Source organism: Puma concolor, chromosome B1, assembly GCF_028749965.1.
Source record: "Puma concolor isolate L17-30 chromosome B1, mPumCon1.1.hap2, whole genome shotgun sequence".
NCBI classification, from domain to species: Eukaryota; Metazoa; Chordata; class Mammalia; order Carnivora; family Felidae; genus Puma; species Puma concolor.
In genome coordinates, this window is record NC_141670.1 from 102,332,794 (window position 1) to 102,358,165 (window position 25,372).

The 25,372-nt window shown below is 37.3% G+C and overlaps 1 protein-coding gene across 4 annotated transcripts in view; it reads right to left on the reverse strand.

Annotated features, from left to right (window-relative positions):
- The window catches only part of AFG2A (AAA ATPase AFG2A), a 362,101-nt gene that overhangs the window by 224,011 nt on the left and 112,718 nt on the right, over positions 1 to 25,372 (reverse strand). For 3 of the 4 annotated variants that reach the window (XM_086704270.1, XM_025921597.2, XM_086704271.1), the window contains exon 14: positions 5,367 to 5,493. In XM_086704270.1, coding sequence (XP_086560396.1) covers positions 5,367 to 5,493 — 127 coding nt within the window. Of the gene's footprint in view, positions 1 to 5,366; positions 5,494 to 10,009; positions 10,176 to 25,372 lie in introns of those variants that run through there. The other variant, XM_086704273.1, reaches the window with a different exon arrangement.

Sequence of the window (25,372 nt, forward strand, 5' to 3'; positions counted from 1 at the left end):
TTGGTTAAATATCTTACTCTTGATTTTGGCTCAGGTTAGATCATAGAGCCTTAGGACTGAGCCCTGCATCCTCTGCTGACAGTGTGGGGCCTGCTTGGGATTCTCTCCCTTTCTCTGCTCCTCCCCTGCTTGCACTCTCTCTCTCTCTCTCAAAATAAATACAAAAAAATAAATAAATAAAAGTAAAAACACAAAACAAACACCTATCACTAATAATAAAACCACTCTGAGTCCCGTAAAATGAAGGTAAAGCTGAAATTAGAAGATGAACTTGGAGGAAGCCTCACAGGTCTAACCACATTAGGCTCTCCTTATAACCCCCCAAGACTCTCAACATCATTTTGATAAACAATATTAAATAAATATAAAATTTCCTAAAATACAAGAAGGTAAAGAATTTTAAGGTATTTAAAATTTGAAAGTCTATTAGGTCAAGAAGTTTGCTTTTTAGTTCTGACTTAGCTGAGAACAGCAATTTTTTTTTTTTTTGAAAGAGAGAGAGAGAGAGAGAGAGAGAGAGAGAGAGAGAGAAAGCATGAGCAGGGGAGGGACAGAGAGAGAGAGAGGGAGACACAGAATCCGAAGCAGGTTCTAGGCTCCCAGCTGTCAGCACAGAGCCCAACGTGGGGCTCGAACTCATGAACCTTGAGATCATGACCTGAGCTGAAGTCAGATGCTTAACCAACTGAGCCATTCAGGCACTCCCTGAGAACAGCAATATTAAAAGAATGGCATAACTAGGAAGAGTAGGGAGAAAAGCCATCTACAAACATACTTGTACAGTTTCTTCTAAAGGTATTTTTGGAACACAATTCACTTGAAAATTGGAAGCCACATATATTAGCTTCTCATTTGCTGACTTTTCTAAACATGTTAACTTTTTTCCATGTTACAAAAATATCCATAAAACCAACTTTTAGTGTGCAATATTCAAGAAATAAAAATATTATTTTTATAATAATAAAAATAATATTTATTTATAATATAATAATAATATAATAATATAATAATAAAAATATTTAACCCATCAAGTACATTTCCTCTTCCAGAAAAACTGGAAGGAAAATTAATGCCAGTTTATTACATCCATGAGCTAAACATACTAAGTTAGAAAATAATTCTGAACCCTGGGTTATTCAGTTATCTCTATATAACTTCCAAAATTTTCCTCAGCTGAACAATCTTTTCCATAGATGACTTAGAGCAGAATTTTCAAAGTTCTACAAATTTATTATTATAAGAAAAATGGGTTTATAGACTAGGGATGATACTTTACAATAGTAATAATTATTGAAGGCTTATTATATACTAGGCATCAGTACTAACAGTAATCAAATGACTAAATTCAAAATTATTCATAAAACTAAACTATTCTAAGGTTTGTTTAACACCTGGGAAAGAAGACATGACCATTTCTTAATATTCAACACAAATGCATGAAATGTCATGGACTGGATGGACATTATATTCTTCTAAAGGGGGCACACAAATAACCACCTAACAAAGAACAATATTAAACTCCTACAGTTTGGGCTCTTTATTATTTGAGCATCAATAATAATTTAGCTGTTTGCTATTCTAAAGTCTCTTGATGCTGAGGAAATCCAGATGGTCATCCATCTAAAGACAATGTGTCTACCTGACATTATGCAATCTCATTTATCTTCATCTATCCTTGACATACTGCCATTCTTATGCAAAATGGACACAAGGGGATAGAACTTCTCTTCATTCATTTATCAGCTGGAAGAGAGGGTAGGGCATAAAAGGTCTATGGAGACTTCAGGATACCACCAGAGACCACAAGTAATCACTTTACTTAGCACAGTGTGCTACATCACAGCTAATGTATTTGACATGTAAATAAGACAAAGCAAGAGAGAGAACAATGTGATTCTTGAGCTATGTGTCTTACTTCCTTTGCTGAATCACCAGAATCCCCAAAAAACTCCAGTTTTAGTTTACCCAGACTATATGAAATTAAAATATTGTCCATAAAAGACACTAACCACACACAACATATGGGTTACACAATGATGTCAATTTCACTCCTCTGGCAGTCCAAGAATTCTACTCCTTTTAACATACCAACTTAAAGTCACCATGACATAGAAGTTGTGGGTTAATAGGCAACAGGATTGTGAAGTATGCTAGCTAATTTACAAGGCCAAACACCTCAATTAAAATTTGGCCAAAGTTATACCAAATATTATGTCTTTGTCACTAGGATAGTCCTTTATTTTTTATTCCAGTTTTAAGCTAATAAAACATCTACCTTTTAGCATCAGTACATGAAATTTACTTTAATTATTTTCTCATCTAAAATCTTCCTATTACAGTTTCCTTCAGACAAGGCAGGTAGTGAAAACTGTCTATTTCATAACAAGAAGTTTCCTTTCTTTTTATATTGTCTCTTATGACTGTTTCTGTTTCTACTAGCATCTTCAGGGAACTTTTTGAACAAACACCATGTTAAAATCACACATGCACTTAAAAGTTTTTTTTTAAAGTACTACTATTAAATAAAGTACTATTAAATAACATACAAATAATGCTCTAAAATAGTTCTTCAGAGGAGAAAAATGTGGAAAGAAAAATGACTTTTGATATAGCACATATCATCTCAGTAGTAATAAAAGTATAATTACAAAAAGTACAATTATGAAAAAAACCATATTCCACACAAATATGGAATTCTACCTGAAATAGAAAAGAATTAAAATATTTTTTACAAAAATCATTGATAATTTGAAGTATTTTTTCCTGCACAATTACAGAATACAGTATACAGAACACTTAGATCCTGGTATAATGTACTAAATTCAAAATTGTACTTAAAAGTACAACATATGATCTTGAAACTATTCTTATACCACTCAAAAATACTTTTTTCATTTACCAACTTCATGTTTTGCTGTCATGAATAATTTTATTATTTCATCCTTTACAAATTAAACAAATTTTTAAAAATTTAAATAGGAAATTAAAAACCTTTAGATTCCCCTGCCCTAATGAAAATAAGTTTGAATCTTACTAGCAAATACTTTCAGCATCTTAAAACAAATGTCCTCATCCAAAATTAGTTGCTTAAAAAAAAGTTGGATTTCTGGGGTGCCTGGGTGGCTCAGTTGGTTAAGCATCCAACTTTGGCTCAGGTCACGATCTCACAGTTTGTGGGTTAGATCCCTGTATTGGGATCTGTGCTGATAGCTCAGAGCCTGGAGCTTGCTTCAGATTCTGTGTCTCCCTCTCTCTCTCTCTGCCCCTCCCCTACTCGCGCTCTGTCTCTGTCTCTCAAAAATAAATAAAACGTTAAAAAAAAAGTTGGATTTCTAATATTTAAAACCTAATCAAGGTATGTGCGTGATATACCTAATGTATGCATACATATGTATACATACATACATACAAACACACAAGCATACATATAAGTACACATACAAATATACATACGTTTGTATATGAATAAATAGGTGTTGTGTAAAGCTGCTAAATTTGAGGTAATCTGTAATACAGCAAGAGAAAACTAAACAAGCACCAATCAGGCTGAGTTATACAGCTTGATTTAGAAGAACCCAGAGATCTGATATTTTTTGTCTGTATTTGAGAGAGAAAGGGGCGGAGAGAGAGAGAATTCCATGAGGAGCAGAGAGAGAGAGAGAAGTGGGGCTCACCTGGGGCTTGTGTTTTACCCAAAGTGGGGCACATGTTCACTCAAAGCAAGGCGCCCACCCTATTTGGGACTCGAACTCACAAAGGGTGTGAGATCATGACCTGAGCAAGTCAGATACTTAACAACCGAACCACCCAGGTGCCCAAACCCGGAGATGTTTATTGTAAGCCCAAAGTCCTGCTTCGAGAAATGTATCTAACATTGATGACATACATTATTAAGAAACCAAAGAAGGGCACTATTAGATTAGACATTGTAGAGAAGGAAACCTAAGAAATTTTAGAGCTCATTAGCCATGGGGTAACCAGGAGAAAATGCCATAAAAATATAATGTATTCTTACCAGAAGGAAGATGTTTTTTCTGGATTTAGCACCTTTATTTGTGAAACCGAAAGGTAGGATTAGGTAATCTCTAAGGGCTCTTTCAGCCCTTTTTTTTTTCTTTAATTTGAGAGAGAGAGAGAGAGAGAGAGAGAGAGAGAGAGAGAGAGGAGAGGGAGAGGGAGAGGGAGAGGGAGGGAGAAAATCTTCAGCAGGTTCCATGCTCAGCCCAACATGGGGCTCAACCCCACGATCCTGGATCATGACCTAAGCCTAAACGAGGAGTTGGGACATTCAACCAACTGAGCCATCTAGGTGCCCTCTTTCAGCACTTTCTATTATGCTTGCTAAAATATAGTCCTATCTCTTTTTTTTATTTCATAGACATCAGAGATGTCTGAGCAGGGAGACAGATCCTATAAATGCTCAGAAATCACTTATCTTCTTATAAAATACTGCATCAGAAAGGAAATAATTTATTAAGGCCCAAAGCTTTCTCACCTGTCTTTGATCAACAGGTCTTTACTACATAGTAAAATACCTAACTGGATGAAAGCAAAACTTGCTTTCCACATAAAAGCTCCTTTTATATCTTCAAAAGTATCATTTTTTTCTAATTCCCAATTTTAAAACTGGAAGTCTGTGTATATGTGCACAGGGAGGGAGGGACGAGCTCATAAGGTGATATATATGAAGCAATAATGTGAACAACAAAAAAAGAAAAATTGGTTCATGCTACAGGAGAAAATTTTTACACTCAATTTAAATCCTTACAAAAAATTTACACATTAAGTATAAATTAGGCATTTAAAATTTAGTGGATTCCCTTTATTAAACTAGACCTAGGGAGAATAAGTGGTAGCAATGGCTTGAAAGAGTCAGTTTTGCTGAGTTTAATGCCATACCTAATTTCTTAGAGAGATAAAATCCATGGTCATTTCTATTCTAATCACTCTGAAAGCAACTGCTAGGCCAAGAATTCTAGTAAGTTGTTGATAATAACTTGAGTGTAACTGATACTAAAAAGCCAGAAATTTACCTTAACATGAAGGAAAATGTTAAAAACTTCTCAAAAATAAATCAGATGACAAACAAAAAAAGAATTTCAGAACTTCAATTCTCTCTCTGAAAGTTTGATGCAACAATGATGGAGGGAAAATTCAAGGGGTTATAAGAGTTTCATTAATATCAAATCATAAGCAATGAAAACATAAAAGCTTTCCTCCGTTCCCTTTATTTCCTTTAGTTTAAGATTTTCAGTATCCTCAAATTAAAAACTGATTACAAAGTAATCTGACAGAAAAAATAAAACTAACATAATCAAATGATCCAGTTCTTGTTTTCACAGCACTCACACTGCTTTCTTTCTTACCTTGTCTATCCTATCTGGGCGGTTAGTAGCGGCCAAAATTGTCACGTTCTTTAACTGTTCAATACCATCCATTTCCGTTAAGAGCTGAGCCAGAACACGGTCAGCTACATTCCCAGCACCTGAAGAACTGATTTTTAAAAATAAAGTTTTAAAACTCTTTACCTACCCCCAAGTACTTTATTACTTTTAAAAGACTGTATATTATATAATAAAAAGGTTAGGTCTATTTCAAAATATAAAATGTTTGCTTCAGAATTCATTACTTGTTGAATTACCATATCAAAAAACTAACTATATTCAAATAATTTCTTTTCATCAACAACCACATTCATTTTTTTCCTCCAATAATGAAATATAAAAGGTCTGGGAAGCAAGATATAAAATTTAAAACAGTTCATCAAATACACAGAAAATCATGTAATTTAATCAATATTTACATTTTATATGGCAAATATACTGATAGGAATTGGTAATAAAAAAACTAAAATAAAAACCCATTCCTCACATGAAGTTTAAAGCCTATGTGAAACAAAAAACTTATACCCATAACAAATGGGGTATTTCTGATATACCCTGATATTTCAAAATATTAGTATTTTGGGGGAAGGATGTTAAGATGGCAGAGAAGTAGGGGAACTAGGATTTCCTCATCCCTAAAACACAGCAGTATCAAGGTCAGATCACTTGGAATACCAGGAAATCAATCTGCAGAGTGGCAGAAGGATCTCGACAGGTGGGGGGGGGAAAGCTTGGCAGGATGGAGGTGCGTGTATGTGAATTAGGGCAGATAAAATGGCCTAGGCAGGGAAGGAGGGAACCCCTTCTGTGGAGAGACAAAAGGGAGAAAAAGCCGAAGGGGCTGTGGAATTGCTGTATTGAGTTAGCACAAGAGGAAACCTCTCAGAGCATGACTAGGGAACGAGACACGGAGAGAGTGCTAGTTTCTATTTTGCAAACAGCATTAGGAGCTGAAGCTCAGAGGTCTCAAAAGTACATGACTTTCTTCTAACCTGAGCTGATCCCATGTGTGTGCCTGTGGGGGAGGGAGCTGACCCGGGTCACTGTAGCAATCTCAGGGACACACTGGGAGAGAACAGTCCCCTTCCTTGAGCACTGTGGGAAGAGGGTTTATTGCCTCTTCAAGGAGAAATGACCCTGCAGGCGCCAGCCAAAGGCTTTTTATCAGCAGGGCTGAGGGGCACTACACCAGGACAGGGTCCAAAGGGTGCAGGCCCCTTAAGACATTGGGTTTTGAATCCCAGCCAAGGGCCTAGAAAGTGTGGGAGACTGTGGAACAGGGTAGGCTGACCTGCACTATTCTGTGAGGGCTGCATGAACAGCATACTTTAAGACACCCAGTTCAGTGAGAGGAAAATGGGATGTCACCACTTTTCTCCCCAACACCAACATGTGGAGGTTCAGTGAGCAACACAGCAGCCCCCAATGGAGGCAAGACCTGCTTACACCAAACCCACCGCTCCGTGCCTGGCAACTGCTTATCTACTGGAGGAAAACTGACATTGAGACAACCAGACGGCCGCTCCTCCAGACCGGCACAGCCACCGGTGCCAGCCACCAAGAGACAACTGTTTTTTGTTTTTGTCTGTTTGTCTGTCACTTTGTCTGTTTGTTGTTCTCTTTTTTCTTTCTACCCTTTTGTTTTCTTTTGGGATCAGGCTCATAGATTCTGATTTGTTTTTTGGTCAATTCTTATTTTATATATATAAATAATTTTTTTTTCTGTTTTGTTTGCTTAATCAGGCATTTTTACCTTAATCTTTTCACACTTTTTCTCTTCTTTATTTTCCTTTCTCTCTCTCTGGATTAAACGTTATAGTTCATTTGATTCTCTGCTTCATCTTCTTTTCTCCCTTTGATTTTTCTCTTTATTTTTTTTTAAAAATCTTTTTTAATGTTTATTTATTTTTGAGACAGAGAGAGACAGAGCATGAACGGGGGAGGGGCAGAGAGAGAGACACAGAATCCGAAACAGGCTCCAGGCTCTGAGCTGTCAGCACAGAGCCCGACGCGGGGCTCGAACTCACCGACTTGAGATCATGACCTGAGCCGAAGTCGGATGCTTAACCAACTGAGCAACTCAGGCGCCCCTGATTTTTCTCTTTATATAGGATCAGCTTCCCCCCACCTTTCCTTTATCCCAGGGTTACTTCAAGAAACAAATCAAAGCACACCAGGTTGAAGTCAAAACACTTTGCCATGACAAGCAAGGAGAAGCCTTGCAGAGGACTGACCAGTGGGATAGAGCAGCCAAAATGCAACAACAGCAGAGTGCATGCAACACATTCCAAAAACATTTCCTGAAGTGCCAATGTCTGGATAGTGTAGGACCCTTTTTTTAATATAGTAGTACTCACAGGTACAGGACACATAACAAGCTTTTAAAACACATAAAAGACAGGAATATAGCCAAAATGATTAAACAGAAGAATTCTCCTCAAAAGAAAATCCAGGAAGGAATGACAGTCAGAGAACTGTTGGAAACAGATATAAACAATATATTATATGAAAAATATAGAATAACAGTCATAAGACTAATAGCTGAGCTTGAAAAAAGCATAGATGGCAGCAGAGAATCTATTGCTGCAGAGATCAAAGACATAAGAAACAGTCATGATGAATTAAGAAATACTATAAATGAGATGCAAAATAAACTAGATGCTGAGACAGTGACGGTAGAAGAAGCAGAGGAGAGAACATGTGAAATAGAAGATAAAATTATGGAAAATGAAGAAGCTGAAAAATAGACGGAAAGGAAATAACTAGATCATGAGGGGAGAATTAGAGAGCTAAATGATTCCATAAAATGAAACAATATCAAAATCATATGAGGTCCAGAAGAAGAAGAGCTGGAAACCAGGGCAGAAGGTTTATTTGAACAAATTATAGCTGAGAGCTTCACTAATCTGGGGAAGGAAGAAACAGGCATCTAAGTCCAAGAGGCACAGAGAACTCCCTTCAAAATCAACAAAAGCAGGTCGATACCATGATATATCATAGTGAAACTGGCAAAATACAAAGATAAAAAGAATTTTCAAAGCAGCTAGGGACAAACGGGCCTTAATATACAAGGGTAGACATAAGGGTAGTAGACCTGTCCAATGAAACATGGCAGGCCAGAAGGGAGAGGCAAGAAATATTCAATGTGCTGTATAGGAAAAATATGCAGCCAAGAATCCATTATCTAGCAAGGCTGTCGTTCAGAATAGAAGGAAAGATAAAGACATTCCCAGACAAACAAAAACTGAGAGTTCATGACCACTCAACCAGTCATGCAAGAGATCCTAAGAGGGACTCCTTGAATGGAATGCTGCAAAGACTACAAAGGACCATAGACATCATCACAAGCACCAGACCTACTGATAACACAATGACAATAAATCTGTATCTTTCAATAATCACTCTGAATGTAAATGGACTAAATGACCCAATCAAAAGACACAGGGTATCAGAATGGATTAAAAACCAAGATCCATCTATATGCTGTCTACAGGAGACCCATTTTAGAGGTGAGGACACCTGCAGATTGAAAGTTAGGGAATGGAGAAACATCTATCGTGCTACTGGACATCAAAAGAAAGCTAGAGTAACCATATCTATATCAGACGAACTATATTTTAAAACAAAGACTGTAACAAGAGATGAAAAGGGCATTATATCATAATTAAAGGGTCTATCCATCAAGAAGACCTAACAACTGTAAATGTTTAAGCCCCCAACATGAAGGCACTCAAATGTATAAATCAATTAATCACAAAAATAAATAAATGTGTGGATAATAATACCATGATTGTAGGGGACTTTAATACTCCACTTACAACAATGGACAGACCATCTAGGCAGAAAATCAATAAGGAAACAATGGCTCTGAATGATACACAGGACCACATGTATTTAACTGATATGTTCAGAACTTTTCATAGAAAAGCAGAAGATCACACATTCTTCTCAAGTGCACATGAAACAATCTCCAATACAGATCACATACTGGGTCACAAAAGAGCGCTCAAGAAGTATAAAAAGACTGAGATCATACCATGCATATTTTCAGATCACAACGCTATGAAGCTTGAAATCAACCACAAGAAAAAAATTGGAAAGTACCCAAATACATGGAGTTTAAAGAACATCCTATTAAAGAATAAATGGGTCAAACAGGAAATTAAAGAAGAAATTAAAGAATTATATGGAAGCAAATGAACACATGACAGCCTACACTCTTTGGGATGCAGAAAAGGCAGTCCAAAGAGGAAAATACATTTCAATCCAGGCCTATCTCAAGAAACAAGAAAAATCCCAAATACACAACCTAACCGCACATCTAAAGGAGCTAGAAGCAGGGCAGCAAATAAACCCAAAGCCAGCAGAAGAAGAGAAATAATACAGATTAGAGCAGAAATAAACAATATAGAATATATATAGAATCCAACCACAAAATTCAGCAGGTACGCAGTGTGGAGAGGTGAACCTGGGGACAGAGAAGCCACGTAGGGCAGGGAGCTGCTTTTTCAGGCAGAAAGAGGACAGAGATGCAGGGGGAGAATATGGGAAAAGCACCCCTCCCCAAAAGCAGCTGGAGAGAAAGTGAAAAATTGGAAACAGCCACAGGGACTGAAGTAAAAAGGGAGAAAGGAGAGGATTTAAATTCCATTCAGACTATAAACAGGGGGGAATGCAGAGTCTGAAACACCACAGCTCAATACCTGGCGATGCTCTGGTGGAAAGGGCGAATCCCCAGGAGCAGAGTAGGGTCTGGGAGGTTCTCGGGCCACATGGGGAGAAGCAGTTGAACTGTTAGGAGAACATTTGGTAGAGGCTGTGAGGCCACCTGGGCCAAGCAGACCTCAGAGAACAGCCACATTCGTTGGTGCTGGAACAAGGTCATTGGGGGTGAAGCCTGGTACCAGATGTGTGTTGTGATTTTCCATAATCCCTGAGGCGCTGCTGCTACACTGTTTCATGAACTTTTTCTGGGGTGGGCTGGCACCTGGCTGCAGTCTCTGGGCATTGACAACAGCAAGATCCCACAAGCATTCCTGGGTGCAGCTGGCACCTGGCTATTGCTCGGTGAGACCCTCCACAGAGGGGTGGAGCAGGTCAAAGCTGCAGTCCCTCAGAAGTGGGAGGCTGGGGAAGGCAGCCGCATCTGAGACAACTCATGGGAGGGAGGTGCTGCCTAGGGCTTGGCTATGGACTGTGGAAGTGGGGAGTGGATGAAAGCTGAAGATGAAGGATGGGTGCATGATTGCTGATTGGTAAGAACAGAGTTCCAACACTAGAGACTGGGTAGCTGGGTAACGCCATTTTCACCGCTCTGGCGCATGCACGTATGCAACTACAATTGCCACCACAATCCACCCCAGTAGACTAGTAGCACCATCTAGTGGAGAACGGAGCCGTTACACTAAAACCCACCCAACTGAGCCAACCTCACTCTTCAAGAACACAAGTCTCACTGCTTGCTTAGTTGATGGAATATAAAGCGCTTCATAGTTTGACTTCTAGGGGAAAATGAAGTAATGTCAGCTATATTTCAGTCTGTTAGCTGGTCAATCTATTCAATTTTCTTTCTTTCCTTTTTTCCCTTTTTTTCTCTTTTGTTTCTTTTCTTTTTCTTGAATACAGAAAGAAAAAATTCATTTTTATTTTCAATTCTTATTAAAAATGTTTTTCTTTAGTTTTTTTTCTAGTATATTTTTACTTTTGTGTAAGTTTTTTCAAATTCTATTTTATTTCCATTATTTCATTTTAGTCTACTTTAGTGTATTAATTTTTTCAAATTTTCAAAAGATTTCCTTTCTACCCCCCCTTTTTTTTCTAATCTATCAAGCCACTTTCAACACCCAGACCAAAATACACCAGGATATAGCATCACTTATTCGATTTTGTGTGTGTGTGTGTGTGTGTGTGTGTGTAATTTTTTAATTTTAAATTTTTAAATTTTAATTTTTCCACCTCATTAATTCCTTTTCTCCCTTCAAAATGACAAAACAAAGGAATTCACCCCAAAAGAAAGAGCAGGAAGAAATGACACCCCGGGACTTAACCAACACAGATACAAGCAAGATGTCTGAACCACAATTTAGAATCATGATAACAGGAATAATAGCTGGAGTCGAAAATAGATTAGAATCCCTTTCTGCGGAGATAAAAGAAGTAAAAGCTAGTCAGGATGAAATAAAAAATGCTATAACTGAGCTGCAATCAAGAATGGATGCCATGGCAGCAAGGATGGATGAGTCAGAACAGAGAATCAGCAAAATAAAGGACAAATTTATGGAGAATAACGAAGCAGAAAAAAAGAGGGAAATGAAGGCAAAAGAGCATGATTTAAGATTAGAGAAATCAGTGACTCATTAAAAAGGAACAACATCAGAATCATAGGGGTCCCAGAAGGGGAAGAGGGAGAAATAGGGGTAGAAGGGTTCCGTGAGCAAATCATAGTGGAAAACTTTCCTAACCTGGGGAAAGACACAGCCATCAAAATTCAGGAAGCACAGAGAACTCCCATTAAACAAAAACCAAACATCAACAAGGCATATCACAGTCAAATTCACAAAAAACTCAGGCAAGGAGAGAATCATGAGAGCAGCAAGGGAAAAAAAGTCCTTAACCTACAAGAGAAGACAGATCAGGTTTGCAGCAGACCTAACCAAAGAAACTTGACAGGGCAGAAAGGAGTGGCAAGATACATTCAATGTGCTGAATCAGAAAAATATGCAGCCAAGAATTCTTTATCCAGCAAGGCTGTCATTCAAAATAGGAGGAGAGATAAAAAGTTTCCCAAACAAAAATTAAAGGAATTTGTTACCACTAAACTAGCCCTGCAAGAAACTTTAAGGGGGACCCTCTTAGGGGAGAAAAGATGAAAAAATACATACATACATACATACATACATAAAGCAACAAAGATTAGAAAGGACCAGAGAACACCACCAGAAACTCCAACTCTACAAGCAATATAATGGCAATAAATTCATATCATTCAGTACTCACTCTAAACATCAATGGACTCAATGCTCCAATCAAAAGACATAGGGTAACACAATGGATAAGAAAACAAGATCCATCTGTATGCTGTTTACAAGAGACCCACTTTAGACCTAAAGACACCTTCAGATTGAAAGTAAGGGGATGGAGAACCATCTATCATGCTACTGGTCAACAAAAGAAAGCCAGAGTAACCTTACTTATATCAGACAATCTAGACTTTACAGACCGTATCAAGAGATGAAGGAGGACATTACATCATAATGAAGGAGTCTATCCACCAAGAAGACCTAACAATTGTAAACATTTATGCGCCAAAAGTGGGAGCACCCAAATATATAAATCAATCATAAACATAAATTCATTGATAGCAATACCATAATAGTAGGAGACTTCAACACTCCACTCACAGCAATGGACAGATCATCTAATCAAAAAATCAACAAGGAAACAATAGCTTTGAATGACACACTGGGCCAGATGGACTTAACAGATATATTGAGAACATTTCATCTTAAAGCAGCAGAATATACATTCTTCTCTAGTGCACATGGAACGTTCTCCAGAATAGACCACATACTGGGACACAAATCAGCCCTAAGTAAGTACAAAAAGATCAAGATCATACCGTGCATATTTTCAGACCACAACGCTATGAAACTCGAAATCAACCATAAGAAAAAATTTGGAAAGGTAACGAATACTTGGAGACTGAAGAACATCCTACTACAGAATGAATGAGCCAACCAAGAAGTTAAAGAGGAAATTAAAAAGTATATGGAAGCCAATGAAAATGATAACACCACAACCCAAAACCTCTGGGACACAGCAAAGGCGGTCATAAGAGGAAAGTATATAGCAATGCAGGCCTTCCTAAAGAAGGAAGAAACATCTCAGATACACAAACTAACCTTACACCTTAAAGAGCTGGAAAAAGAACAGCAAATAAAACCCAAAACCAGCAGAAGACAAGAAATAATAAAGATCAGAGCAGAAATCAATACTATTGAAACCAAAAAAACAGTAGAACAGATGAATGAAACCAGAAGCTGGTTCTTTGAAAGAATTAAGAAAATTGATAAAGCACTAGCCAGTTTGATCAATAAGAATAAGTAAAGGACCCGAGTAAATAAAATCAAGAATGAAAGAGGAGAGATCACAACCAACACAGTAGAAATACAAAGAATAATAAGAAAATATTATGAGCAATTATATACCAATAAAATGGGCAATCCGGAAGAAATGGACAAATGCCTAGAAACATATACACTACCAAAACTGAAACAGAAAGAAACAGAAAATTTGAACAGACCCATAACCAGTAAAGAAATCGAATTAGTAATCAAAAATCTCCCAAAAAACAAGAATCCAGGGCCAGATGGAAGATTTAAGGAAGAGTTAACACCTATTCTCTTGCAGCTGCTCCAAAAAATGCAAAACATGCACCCCCATGTTTATAGCAGCACTATCAACAATAGCCAAAGTATGGAAAGAGCCCAAACATCCATCGATGGATGACTGGATAAAGAAGAGGTGGCATATATACACAATGGAGTACTACTCAGCAATCAAAAAGAATGAAATCTTGCCATTTGCAACTATGTGGATGAAACTGGAGGGTATTAAGCTAAGTGAAATTAGTCAGAGAAAGACAAAAATCATATGACTTCACTCATATGAGGACTTTAAGAGACAAAACAGATGAACATAAGGGAAGGGAAACAAAAATGACATAAAAACGGAGGGGGACAAAACAGAAGAGACTCATAAATATGGAGAACAAACTGAGGGTTACAAGAGGGGTTGTGTGAGGGCGGATGGGCTAAATGGGTAAGGGGCACTAAGGAATCTACTCATGAAATCATTGTTGCACTATATGCTAACTAACTTGGATGTAAATTTAAAAAAAAAATAAAAATAAAAAAAAGAAATTAAACTAGAAACCAATAGCAGAATAACATTTGGAAAATTACAAAATACATGGAAATAAAAAAGTCACACTTCTAAAAACTATGTGGATTGAAGAAGAAATCTGAACAGAAATAAATTTTAAATAAAAATGAAAATACAACTAATCAAAATTTGTGGGATGTAATAAAAGTAGTACTTAAAGAGAAACTTATAGTATTGAATGCATCTTTTAAAAAAGAAGAAAGCTCTAAAATCACTAATCTAAGCATCTATACTTTAGGAAGTAAAAAGAGAAAAGCAAATTAAATCCAAAGTAAACACAAGAAAAAAAAATAGAAAAATTAGATCAAAAATAAAATTGATAACAGGAAGTCAATAAAGAATATCAACAAAAGCAAAAGCTCATTCTTTGAAAACATCAATAAAAATGATAAGCTTATAGCCAGGATTACTAAGAAAAAGAAGAGAAGATTCAAATTACTAATATCAGAAATGAAAGAAGGGATATCACTACAGATCCTATGGACCTTAAAAGTTATTTAATAGATTTACAGTTGACCCTTAAACAGGGGTTTGAACTGCACAAGTCCACTTACATGCATATTTCTTTTTGATACATTAGTACCTCAAATGTACATTCTCTTATGATTTTTTTCTCTACCTTACATTATTGTAAGAATAGAGTATATAATACATATAATATACAAAATATGTATTGATGAACTGTTTCTGTTCTCAGTAAGGCTTTTGGTTAACAGTAGGCTATTAGTATTTAAGTTTTTGGGGAGTCAAAGTTATATGTAGATTTTGAACTGCATGGGGGTCAAAACCCTTAACCCCCGTACTGTTAAAAAAATCAACTAAATTATAAAATAGAATACAAGAAAAATTTTATGATCACATATTTGATAATTAAATGAAATGACAATCTGCCAAACCCACACAAGAAAAAAAAAAAAAAAAGACAACCTGAGTAGGACTATATCAATTAAAGAAACTGAATCAAGAATTAATAAGCTTCCAGGTGCCTGGGTGGCTCAGTCAGTTAAGTATCTGACTTTGGCGCAGGTCAGGATCTCCTGGTTCCTGCTTTGGGATGTATGCTCTCAGCACAGAGCCTGCTTCAGATCCTGTCACCATCTCTGTCTCTCCTTCTGCTTGCATGCATGTGCACTAACTCTCTCCCCAAAATAAATAAACATTTAAAAAAAAATGATCTTCCTAACAGAAAGCTTCAGACCCTGGAGGGTTTACAGTAAACACTAGCAATCATTCAAGGAAGAAATTTTAACAATTCTCTACAATTTCTACTGGAAGTTAGAAGTAAAGGGAGTACTTATTAAATCATCCTATGAGACCACCATTATACTAATGCTAAAATCCAAAGACATTACAAGAAAATTACAGACCAATAACTCTATAAATATACAAAATACTAGCAAACTGAATTCAACAATGTATAATAATGTATGTATAATCCAATGATATATAAAAAATTTGTACATTCTGATGAAGTGGGATTTATCCCAGGTATACAATGTTGGCTCAACATTCAAAAATCAATGAATGTAATCTAACACATCAACAGGCTAAAAGAAAACAAAATCACATGATCATATCAATAGATGTAGAAAAAGCATTTGAGAAAATCCAGCACCCAATCTGTGCATGATAAAAACTCTCAACAAAGTAGGTTTAGAGGGAACATATCTTAACATAATAAAAACTATATACGAAAAACACACAGCTAACATCACACTCAATGGTGAAAAACTAAGAGGTTTTCCTCGAGATCAGGAATAAGACAACAAGGTCCACTGTTGCCACTTTTATTCAACATAGTACTGGAAGCCCTATCCACAGCAATCACACAAGAAAAAGAAATAAAAGGCATCCATATTGATAAGAATGAGGTTAAACTGTCACTATAATGATACTATACAAAGAAAACCCTAGAGACTCCATCAAAAACTATTAGAATAAATGAATTCAGTAAAATTGCAGGTTACAAAATTAATACACAGAAATGTGTTGGATTTCTATACACTAATAACAAAGTAACAGAAAGGGAAGGAAACAATGCCTTTTACAGTTGCATCAAAAAGAATAAAATACCTAGAAATAAACTTAACTAAGTGAAAGACCTGTACTCTGAAAACTACAAAACATTGATAAAAGAAATTGAAGATAACACAAATAGATATTTTATGCTCCAGGACTGGAAGAACACATAATGTTAAAATGTCCATACTACCCGAAGCAATCTACAGATTTAATGCAATTGCTATCAAAATACCAACAGCATTTTTCACAGAACTAGAAAATAATCCTAAAATTTGTGTGGAACTACACAAGATCCTAAATAGCCAAAAACCTTAAGAACGAAGCTAGATGTATCACAATTCTAAGATTTCAAGATATACTACAAAGCTGTAGTAATCAAAACAACATGGTATTGGCAAAAAAACCAGACACGTAGAACAAGAGAACAGAATAGAGAACCCAGAAATAAACTCTTTATATGGTCAAGTAATCTATGACAGAGGAAACAAGAATATACAACGGGCCAAAGACTGTCTCTTCAATAAATGTGCTGGGAAAACTGGATAGCAAAATGTGATAAAACGAAATGACCCCTTTCTTACACTATACACAAAAATAAACTCAAAATCGATTAATAATCTAAATGTGAGATCTAAAACTGTAAGACTCCTAGGGAAAGAAAAACACAGACAATATTTTTTAAAAATTTTTTTAATGTTTATTTTTGAGAGAGAGAGAAAGCATGAGTGGAGGATGGGCAGAGAGAGAGGGAGACAGAGGATCTGAAGTAGGCTCTCTACTGACAGCAGAGAGCCCAATGTGTGGCTCAAACTCACGTACCATGAGATCATGATCTGAGCCAAAGTCGGACGTTTAACTGACAAGCCACCCAGGCACCCCAAGACAGTAATTTGTTTGATATTGGCCATAGCAACATTTTTCTAGATATGTCTCCAAAGGCAAGTGAAATAAAAGCAAAAATAAACTACTGGCACTACATCAAAATAAAAAGATTTTGCACAGTGAAGGAAACTAACAACAAACCAAATGGCAATTGAATGGGAGTTGATATTTGCAAATGATACTGAATGAGAGAAGATATTTGTAAATGATAAGTAATGATATTTGTAAATGATAATATTTCTGATAAGTGTTAATATCCAAAATATATAAAGAACTCATAAAACTCAACACCAAAACCCCAAACTAATCTAGTTAAAATGGACATTTTTCCAAAGACCTATAGATGGCCAGCAGATGTATGAAAAGATGCCCAACATCCCTAATCATCAGGGAAGTCCAAATCAAAACCACAATGAGATATCACCTTCCACCTGTGAGAATGGCTAAATCAAAAAAAGAAAGAAAAAGTATTGGCAACAATGTCAATAAAACGGAACGCTTGCACACACTGTGGATGAGAGTATAAATTGGTATAGCCACTGTGGAAAACAGTATAAAGCTCCTCAAAAAATTAAAAAAATAGAAATATCATATGCTCCAGTAATTCCACTACTGGGCATTTATCCGAAGGAAATGAAAACACTAATTTGAAAATATGTATGCACCTCTATGTTTATTGTAGCATTATTTACAACAACCAAGATATGGAAGCATCATGAGTGTCCAACAACAGATAAATGGATAAAGATGTGGTATGAATATGTATACACATGCACACTCACACACGTGAATGTTATGCAGCCATGAAAAAGGTGATATCTTGCTATGTGTGACAATATGGATGGACCCAGAGGGTAGCGTATGAAATAAGTCATAGAAAGACAAATACTGCGGCACCTGGGTGGCTCAGTCAGTTAAGCATCTGACTTCAACTCAGGTCATGATCTGACAGTTTTGGGTTTGAGCCCCACGTTGGGCTCTGTGTTGACAGCTCAGAGTCTGGAGCCTGCTTTTGATTCTGTGTCTTCCTCTCTCTCTCTCTGACGGCCCCCCTCATGTTCTCTCTCAAAAATGAATAAATGCTAAAAAAAATTTTTTTTAAAAGACAAATACGATGTGATTTTACTTATATGTGGAACCTAAAAAACAAAAAACAAAACAAAAACAATAACAAAAAAATGAATAAACAAATAAAAAGCATAAACAGACCCAAAATACACAGAATCAACTGGTGGTTGCCAGAGAGGAGGCGGGGGCTGGGGGGGGGGGGTGGTCAGGCAAAATAGGTGAAGGAGAGTGGGTAAAAGAGAGTGGGCTTCTAGTTACGGAATGAATAAGTAATGGAAATAAAAGGCACAGCATAGGGAATACAATCTATGATTTTATAATAGCATTGTATAATGACAGATGGTAGCTACACTTGTGGTGAGTGGCATAACATACAAAACTTGTCAAATCATTATAGTGTACACCTGAAACTAATTTGACACTCTATGGCAAGTTTACTTTAATAAAGATATATATGAAAATATCCAACACCCAGTCATGATACAAACACAGCTAATTAATAATAAAGAGAACTTCCTCAACATGATAAAAACAATATCTACAAAAAACCTGTAACATCATACATAATGGTGAAAAACAAGAAACTTTTCGACTAATATCAGGAACAAGGCAAAGATGTCCCCTCTCACCAGTCTTTTTCAACAGTGTACTAGAAGTCCCAGCTAGTCCAACAGAACAAGAAAAGGTAAGAAATGGTATACAGATTGGGAAGGAATAAATAAAACTGTGTTTTCTTGCAGGTGAATAAAGCATCAACAAGAAAAATTTTCTCAACAAATACTGCTAGAACTGGACATCCACGTGCAAAAAAAAATAAAAGGATCTAAACAGAAACCTTACACCACTCAGAAAAATTAACTCAAACTGGATCACAGATCTAAACACAAAATGCAAAACTATAAACTCCTAGATAGTAACAAAGAAAATCCAAATGATCTTGGCTATGTTGATGACTTTTTAGATACAATACTAAAGGAATGATCCATGACAGAAATAATAGCTGGACTTCACTAAAATTAAAAACACCTGCTCTTCAAAAGACACCAACAAAAGAATGAGGAAACAAGCCACAAGCTGAGAGAAAATATTTGCAGAAGACATGTCTCATAAAGGAATGATATCCAAAATATAAAAAGAACCCTTAAAACTCAAAAATAGGGGTGTGGGGTGGCTCAGTTGGTTAAGCATCCGACTTCAGCTCAGGTCATCATCTCATGGTCCGTGGTTTTGAGCCCCACATCAGGCTCTGTGTGGACAGTGCAGAGTGGGCTTGGGATTCTCTCTCAAAATTATATCATATTGTACATATTCCATTTTCCTGCAAACAATATTCTGCATGTTTAAAATTCTAGCTACGTTGTCCAGCTGACCATAACACTTGGTAATTAAACATTTGAAGGTCTATAAAAATCAGAGATTTCTTAGATTTCTTGCTTACCTTGTTGGGCTGCCTCAAAAATAATCACAACAAAATCTCTGATTCCCATAAATAAAAATTAAGCTCCCTGATTTGATAAAACCATTTGCTGGCAGAATTATGAAAACTCAGTTTATATTCCATTTGCACAAGGCAGTTTATCTGTGCCTGACCTAATAGCCTCAGGAAAATGGAGAGCTCTGATTTCTCAGACAAGATGTGAGGGGAAAACCTTCATAAATAATGATAAAAAATACCCACTGTTCATTGAGTATCTACCTCCCAGATACTGTGTTAATAACAAATGACACAAACAGGCATCAACATGGTGGAGAAGTAGGGGGGCCCGAAGATCCCTTGTCCCTCAAGCACAGCAGTATTGAGGCCAGAAGACTTGGAATTCCAGGAATCCACACTACACAGTGACAAACATCTCCAGGGGCCCAGAGGGACAGATTGGCAGGCCATAGGTCCATGACTGTGAATTGGGAGAGACAAAATGGGCGGCATAGGCATGGAGGTGAGGGATACCCTTCTGTGGAGAGACAAAAGGAAGATAAAGAGAGGCTGTGGAAGTGTAAGATTGTATTTGGCCAGGACAAAAATCTCTCCAGACCACAGACCAGGGAACAAAAAAAAAAAAAAAAAAAAAAAAAAAAAAAAGAAATGGAGAAGGAGCCAATTTCTAACTTGCAAACAGTCTTAGGAGTAACGATCCAGGGTTGTGGGACTTCCTCCAGACTGAGGTCTGCTGTCCTATGCACATGCCTGGGGAGGAGGAAGGGCAGCCCCAAGCTCAGTTGAGCTCAGAGATACAGTGGGAGAAAGCAGTTCCCTCCCTTGAGTGCTGTGAAAAGACGGTATATAGCTACTTCAAGGACAAAAGACCATGCAGGCTCCTGCCAGCCAGAGCCCTTTGTCAGCTGGATGGAGTGGCACTATTCCATAACCAGGGTGTGCAGAGCAGGATCCTTTAAGACAATGGGGTTTGAATCTCAGCAAAGCTCCTGGACGGCCAGGAGACTGTGGAGCTGGACAAACCAGCCAGATTACAGCCTCACAGTGCTGTGAGGACAGCCTGAACAGTGTGATTTAGGTCATCCAGTCCAGGGAGGAGAGACTGGGGTGTGGCCATTTTTCTCTCCATCACCAACACAGTAGGGTTCCAGGGAACAGGACAGTGGGTACCCACTGGAGGCAGACTCACTTATACCAAACCCTGCCCCTCCATGCCTGGTAACTGTGTTACCTACCAGAGCTAGACTGACACTGACCAAACAGAGGGCCCCTCCTCCACACCAGCACAACCACCCATTCCGAGGCACCATCAGATATTGGTCCAGCAGTTTTGCATTTTCTGATTTGATTCTTGGTTAATTCTTATTTTACATATATATTTTTTTCTTTCTTTTTTTGTTTTCTTCCCCTTATTTCTTCCCTTCTCTATTCTGGTTGTTGGTTTGGTTAAGCAGATATATATTTTTTAATCTATTCTTTTTACACTTCTTCTGTATCTCCTTCTTTATTATCTTCCCTTTCTTTGGATTAAACCATATGTATAGTTTCTCTGATTCTCTAGCTGGTCAATTTTTACTTTTCTTTTCTTCTTCCCCACCCCTGTCATTTCTCTCTTCATATGGGATAAGGCTTCTTCCACCACCACCCTCCTTTTAAATTTTTTCCATGCTTACTTCAATGAACAAGTCAAAGCACACCTGGTGGAAGGTCCAAACCACAACTGCGAGTAGGGAGATAAAGCAACCAGAGTCATAACAACAGACAGTACCCAATACACTCCAAAAACACATCCTGAAAGGCCAGGCCCTAGACAGTATATGACCCTTTCTTAATATAGTAGTGTTCGCAGGTGCAAAACACATAACAACCCATTAAAACATGTAAAGGACAGAAAACTAGCCAAAATGACAAAATGGAAGAATTCTCCTCAAAAGAAATTCCAGGAAGAAATGATAGGTAGAGAATTGCTTAAAACAGATATAAACAATATATTTGAGCAAGAATTTAGAATAGTTGTAAGATTAATAGCAGGGTTTGAAAAAAGCATGGAAGACAACAGAGAATCTATTACTACAGAGATCAAGGAACTAAGAAATAGTCAAAGAATTAAGGAATGCTGTAAATGAGAGGCAAAATAAACTAAATGCACTAACAGCAAGGATGAGGAAGCAGAGGGGAGAATAAGTGAAATAAAAGATAAAATTACAGAAAATGTGAAACTGAGTAAAAGAGAGATAAGAAAATACTAGACCATGAGGGTAGAATTAGAGAACAAAGTGATTCAATGAAATGTAATAATATCTGTATCATAGGAGTTCCAGAAGAAGAAGAGAGAGAGAAAGGGCCAGAAGGTTTATTTGAACAAATTATAGTTGAGAACTTCCCTAATCTGGGGAAGGAGGCAGACATCAAAATCCAGGAGGCACAGAAAACTCCCTTTAGAATCAACAAGAATAAGTCTTCACCACATCATATCATAGCAAAACTAGCAAAGTACAAAGATGAAGAGAGAATTCTGAAAGCAGCCAGGGACAAATGGGCCTTAACCTACAACGGTAGACACATAAGGGTAGTAGCAGACCTATCCACTGAAACTTGTCAGGCCAGAAGGGAATGGCAGGAAATATTCAATGGGCTGTATAGGAAAAATATGCAGCCAAATATCCAGCAAGGCTGTCATTCAGAATAGAAGGAGAGATAAAGGCTTTCCCAGACAAACAAAAGCTGAAGGAGTTCATGACCACTATACCATCCCTGAAAGAGATCCTAAGGGGGATGCTGTGAGTGAAATGCTGCAAAGAACACAAAGGACCTGAGACATCATCACAAGCATAAAACCTACAGGTAACATGATGACAGTAAATCTGGAGCTATACCTGTATTTACATTACTCTGAATGTACATGGACTAAATGCCCCAACCAAAAGACACAGGGTATCCAAATGGATAAAAAACCAAGATCAATCGATATACGGCCTATAAGAGACTCATTTTAGACCTGAGGACACCTTCAGATTGAAAGTAAGGGGATGGTTTTTCCATCTATAATGCTACTGGAAGTCAGAAGAAAGCTGGAGTAGCCATCCTTATATCAGACAAACTAGATTTTAAACCAAAGACTGTAACAAGAGATGAAAACGGCATTATATCACACCTAAGGGGTCTATCCATCAAGAAGAGCTAACAATTGTAAATTTTTATGCCCCAAACTTGGAACACCCAAATACATAAATCAATTAATCACAAACACAAGCAATCTTACTAATAACATGGTAATTGCAGGCTACTTTAATACTCCACTTACAACAATGGACAGATCATCTAGGCAGAAAATCAATAAACAAACAATGGTCTTGAATGACACACTGGACCAGATGAACTTGACAGATATATTCAGAACTTTTCATCCAAAAGCAGCAGAATACACATTCTTCTCGAGTACACATGGAACATTCTCCAAGATGGACCACACACTGGGTCACAAAACAGCCCTCAATAAATATAAAAGAATCTATACCATGCATATTTTCAGATCACAATGCTACGAAACTTGAAATCAACCACAAGAAAAAATTTGGAAAGCCTCCAAATGCATGGAGGTTAAAGAACATCCTACTAAAGAATAAATGGGTCAACTAGGAAATTAAAGAGGAAATTAAAAAATATATGGAAGCAAATGAAAATGAAAATGCGACAGTTCAGGGGTGCCTGGGTGGCTTGGTCAGTTAAGCATCCGACTTCGGCTCAGGTCATGATCTCACGGTCCGTGAGTTCGAGCCCCGCATTGGGCTCTGTGCTGACAGCTCAGAGCCTGGAGCCTGTTTCAGATTCTGTGTCTCCCTCTCTCTCTGCCTCTCCCCTGTTCACGCTCTGACTTTCTCTGTCTCAAAAATAAATAAAAGTTAAAAAAAAAAAATTAAAAAAAAAAAAAAAGAAAATGCAACAGTTCAAACCCTTTAGGATGCAGCAAAGGCAGTCCTAAGAGGAAAATACATTGCAATCCAGGCCTATCTCAAGAAACAAGAAAAATCCCAAATACGCAACCTAACCTCACACCTAAAGGAGCTAGAAGCAGGGCAGCAAAGAAACCCCAAAGCAGCAGAAGAGAAATAATAAAGATTAGAGCAGAAATAAACAATATAGAATCCAAAAAAAACCCCAAGAAACAAAAAACAGTAGAACAGATCAATGAATCTATGAATTGATTTTTTTGAAATAAACAAAATTAATAACCCCCCAGCCAGATGGCTCAAAAAGAAGAGAGGACCCAAATAGATAAAATCATGAATGAAAGAGGACAGATCACAACCAATACCCTCCCTAGAGATACAAACAATTATTAGAGAATACTATGAAAAATTGTATGTCAACAAACTGGACAACCTTGAAGAAATGGACAAATTCTTAGACACCCACAACTACCAAAACTCAAATGGGAAGAAACAGAAAATTGAACAGACCCATAACCAGCAAGAAATTGAACTGGTTATCAAAAATCTCCCAACAAATAAGAGTCCTGGGCCAGATGGCTTCCCAGGGGAATTCTACCAGACATTTAAAGCAATGTTCGAAAAAACAGAAACAGAAGGAAAGCTTCTGGACTCATTCTATGAAGCCAGCATTACCTTGATTCCCACACCAGACACACCCTTCTATAAAGGAGAATTACAGGCCAATATCCCTGATGAACATCAATGTGAAAATTCTCAAGGAGATACAAGTAAATCGAATTCAACAGTGTATTAAAAGAATTATTCACCATGATCAAGTGGGATTCATTCCTGGGCTGCAGGGCTGGCTCAATATTTGCAAATCAATCAACATGATAAGGACCATATCATCCTGTCAATGGATGCAGAAAAAGCATTTGACAAAGGGGCACATGGGTAGTTCAGTCAGTTGAACGTACAATTTCAGTTCAGGTCATGATCTCAACGGTTTCTGAGTTTGAGCCCCACATTGGGCTTACTGCTGTCAGTTTGTCATTGCAGAGCCCACTTCAGATCCTCTGTCACCCTCTCTCTACCCCTCCCCCGCTTGCGCTCTCCCCAAAATAAATAAATATTAAAAAGAAAAAGACGAAAAATCATTTGACAAAATACAGCATCCGTTCTTAATAAAAACCCGCAAGTCAGGATATAAGGAACATACCTTAACATCATAAAAGCCATATATGAAAGGCCCCAGCTAATATCATCCTCAGTGAGGAAAAACTGAGAGCTTTCCCCTGAGATCAGGAACATAACAGGGAGGTCCACTCTAACCACTGTTGTTTAACATAGTATTGGAAGTCCTAGCCTCAGCAATCAGACAACAAAATGAAATAAAAGGCACCCTAACTGGCAAAATAGTAATCAAACTTTAACTTTTTGCCAATGACATGATACTAGACATGGGAAACCCGTAAGACTCCACCAAAAAGCTGCTAGAACTGATATAGGAATTCAGCCAAGTCGCAGGATATAAAATCAACGTACAGAAGTTAGCTGCATTTCTATTACCAATGATGAAGCAACAGAAAGAGAAATCAAGAAATCAAGCCCATTTACAATTGCACCAAGAAACATAAAATACCTAGGAATAAACCTAACCAATGATGTAAAAGATCTGTATGCTGAAAACCATAGAAAACTTATAA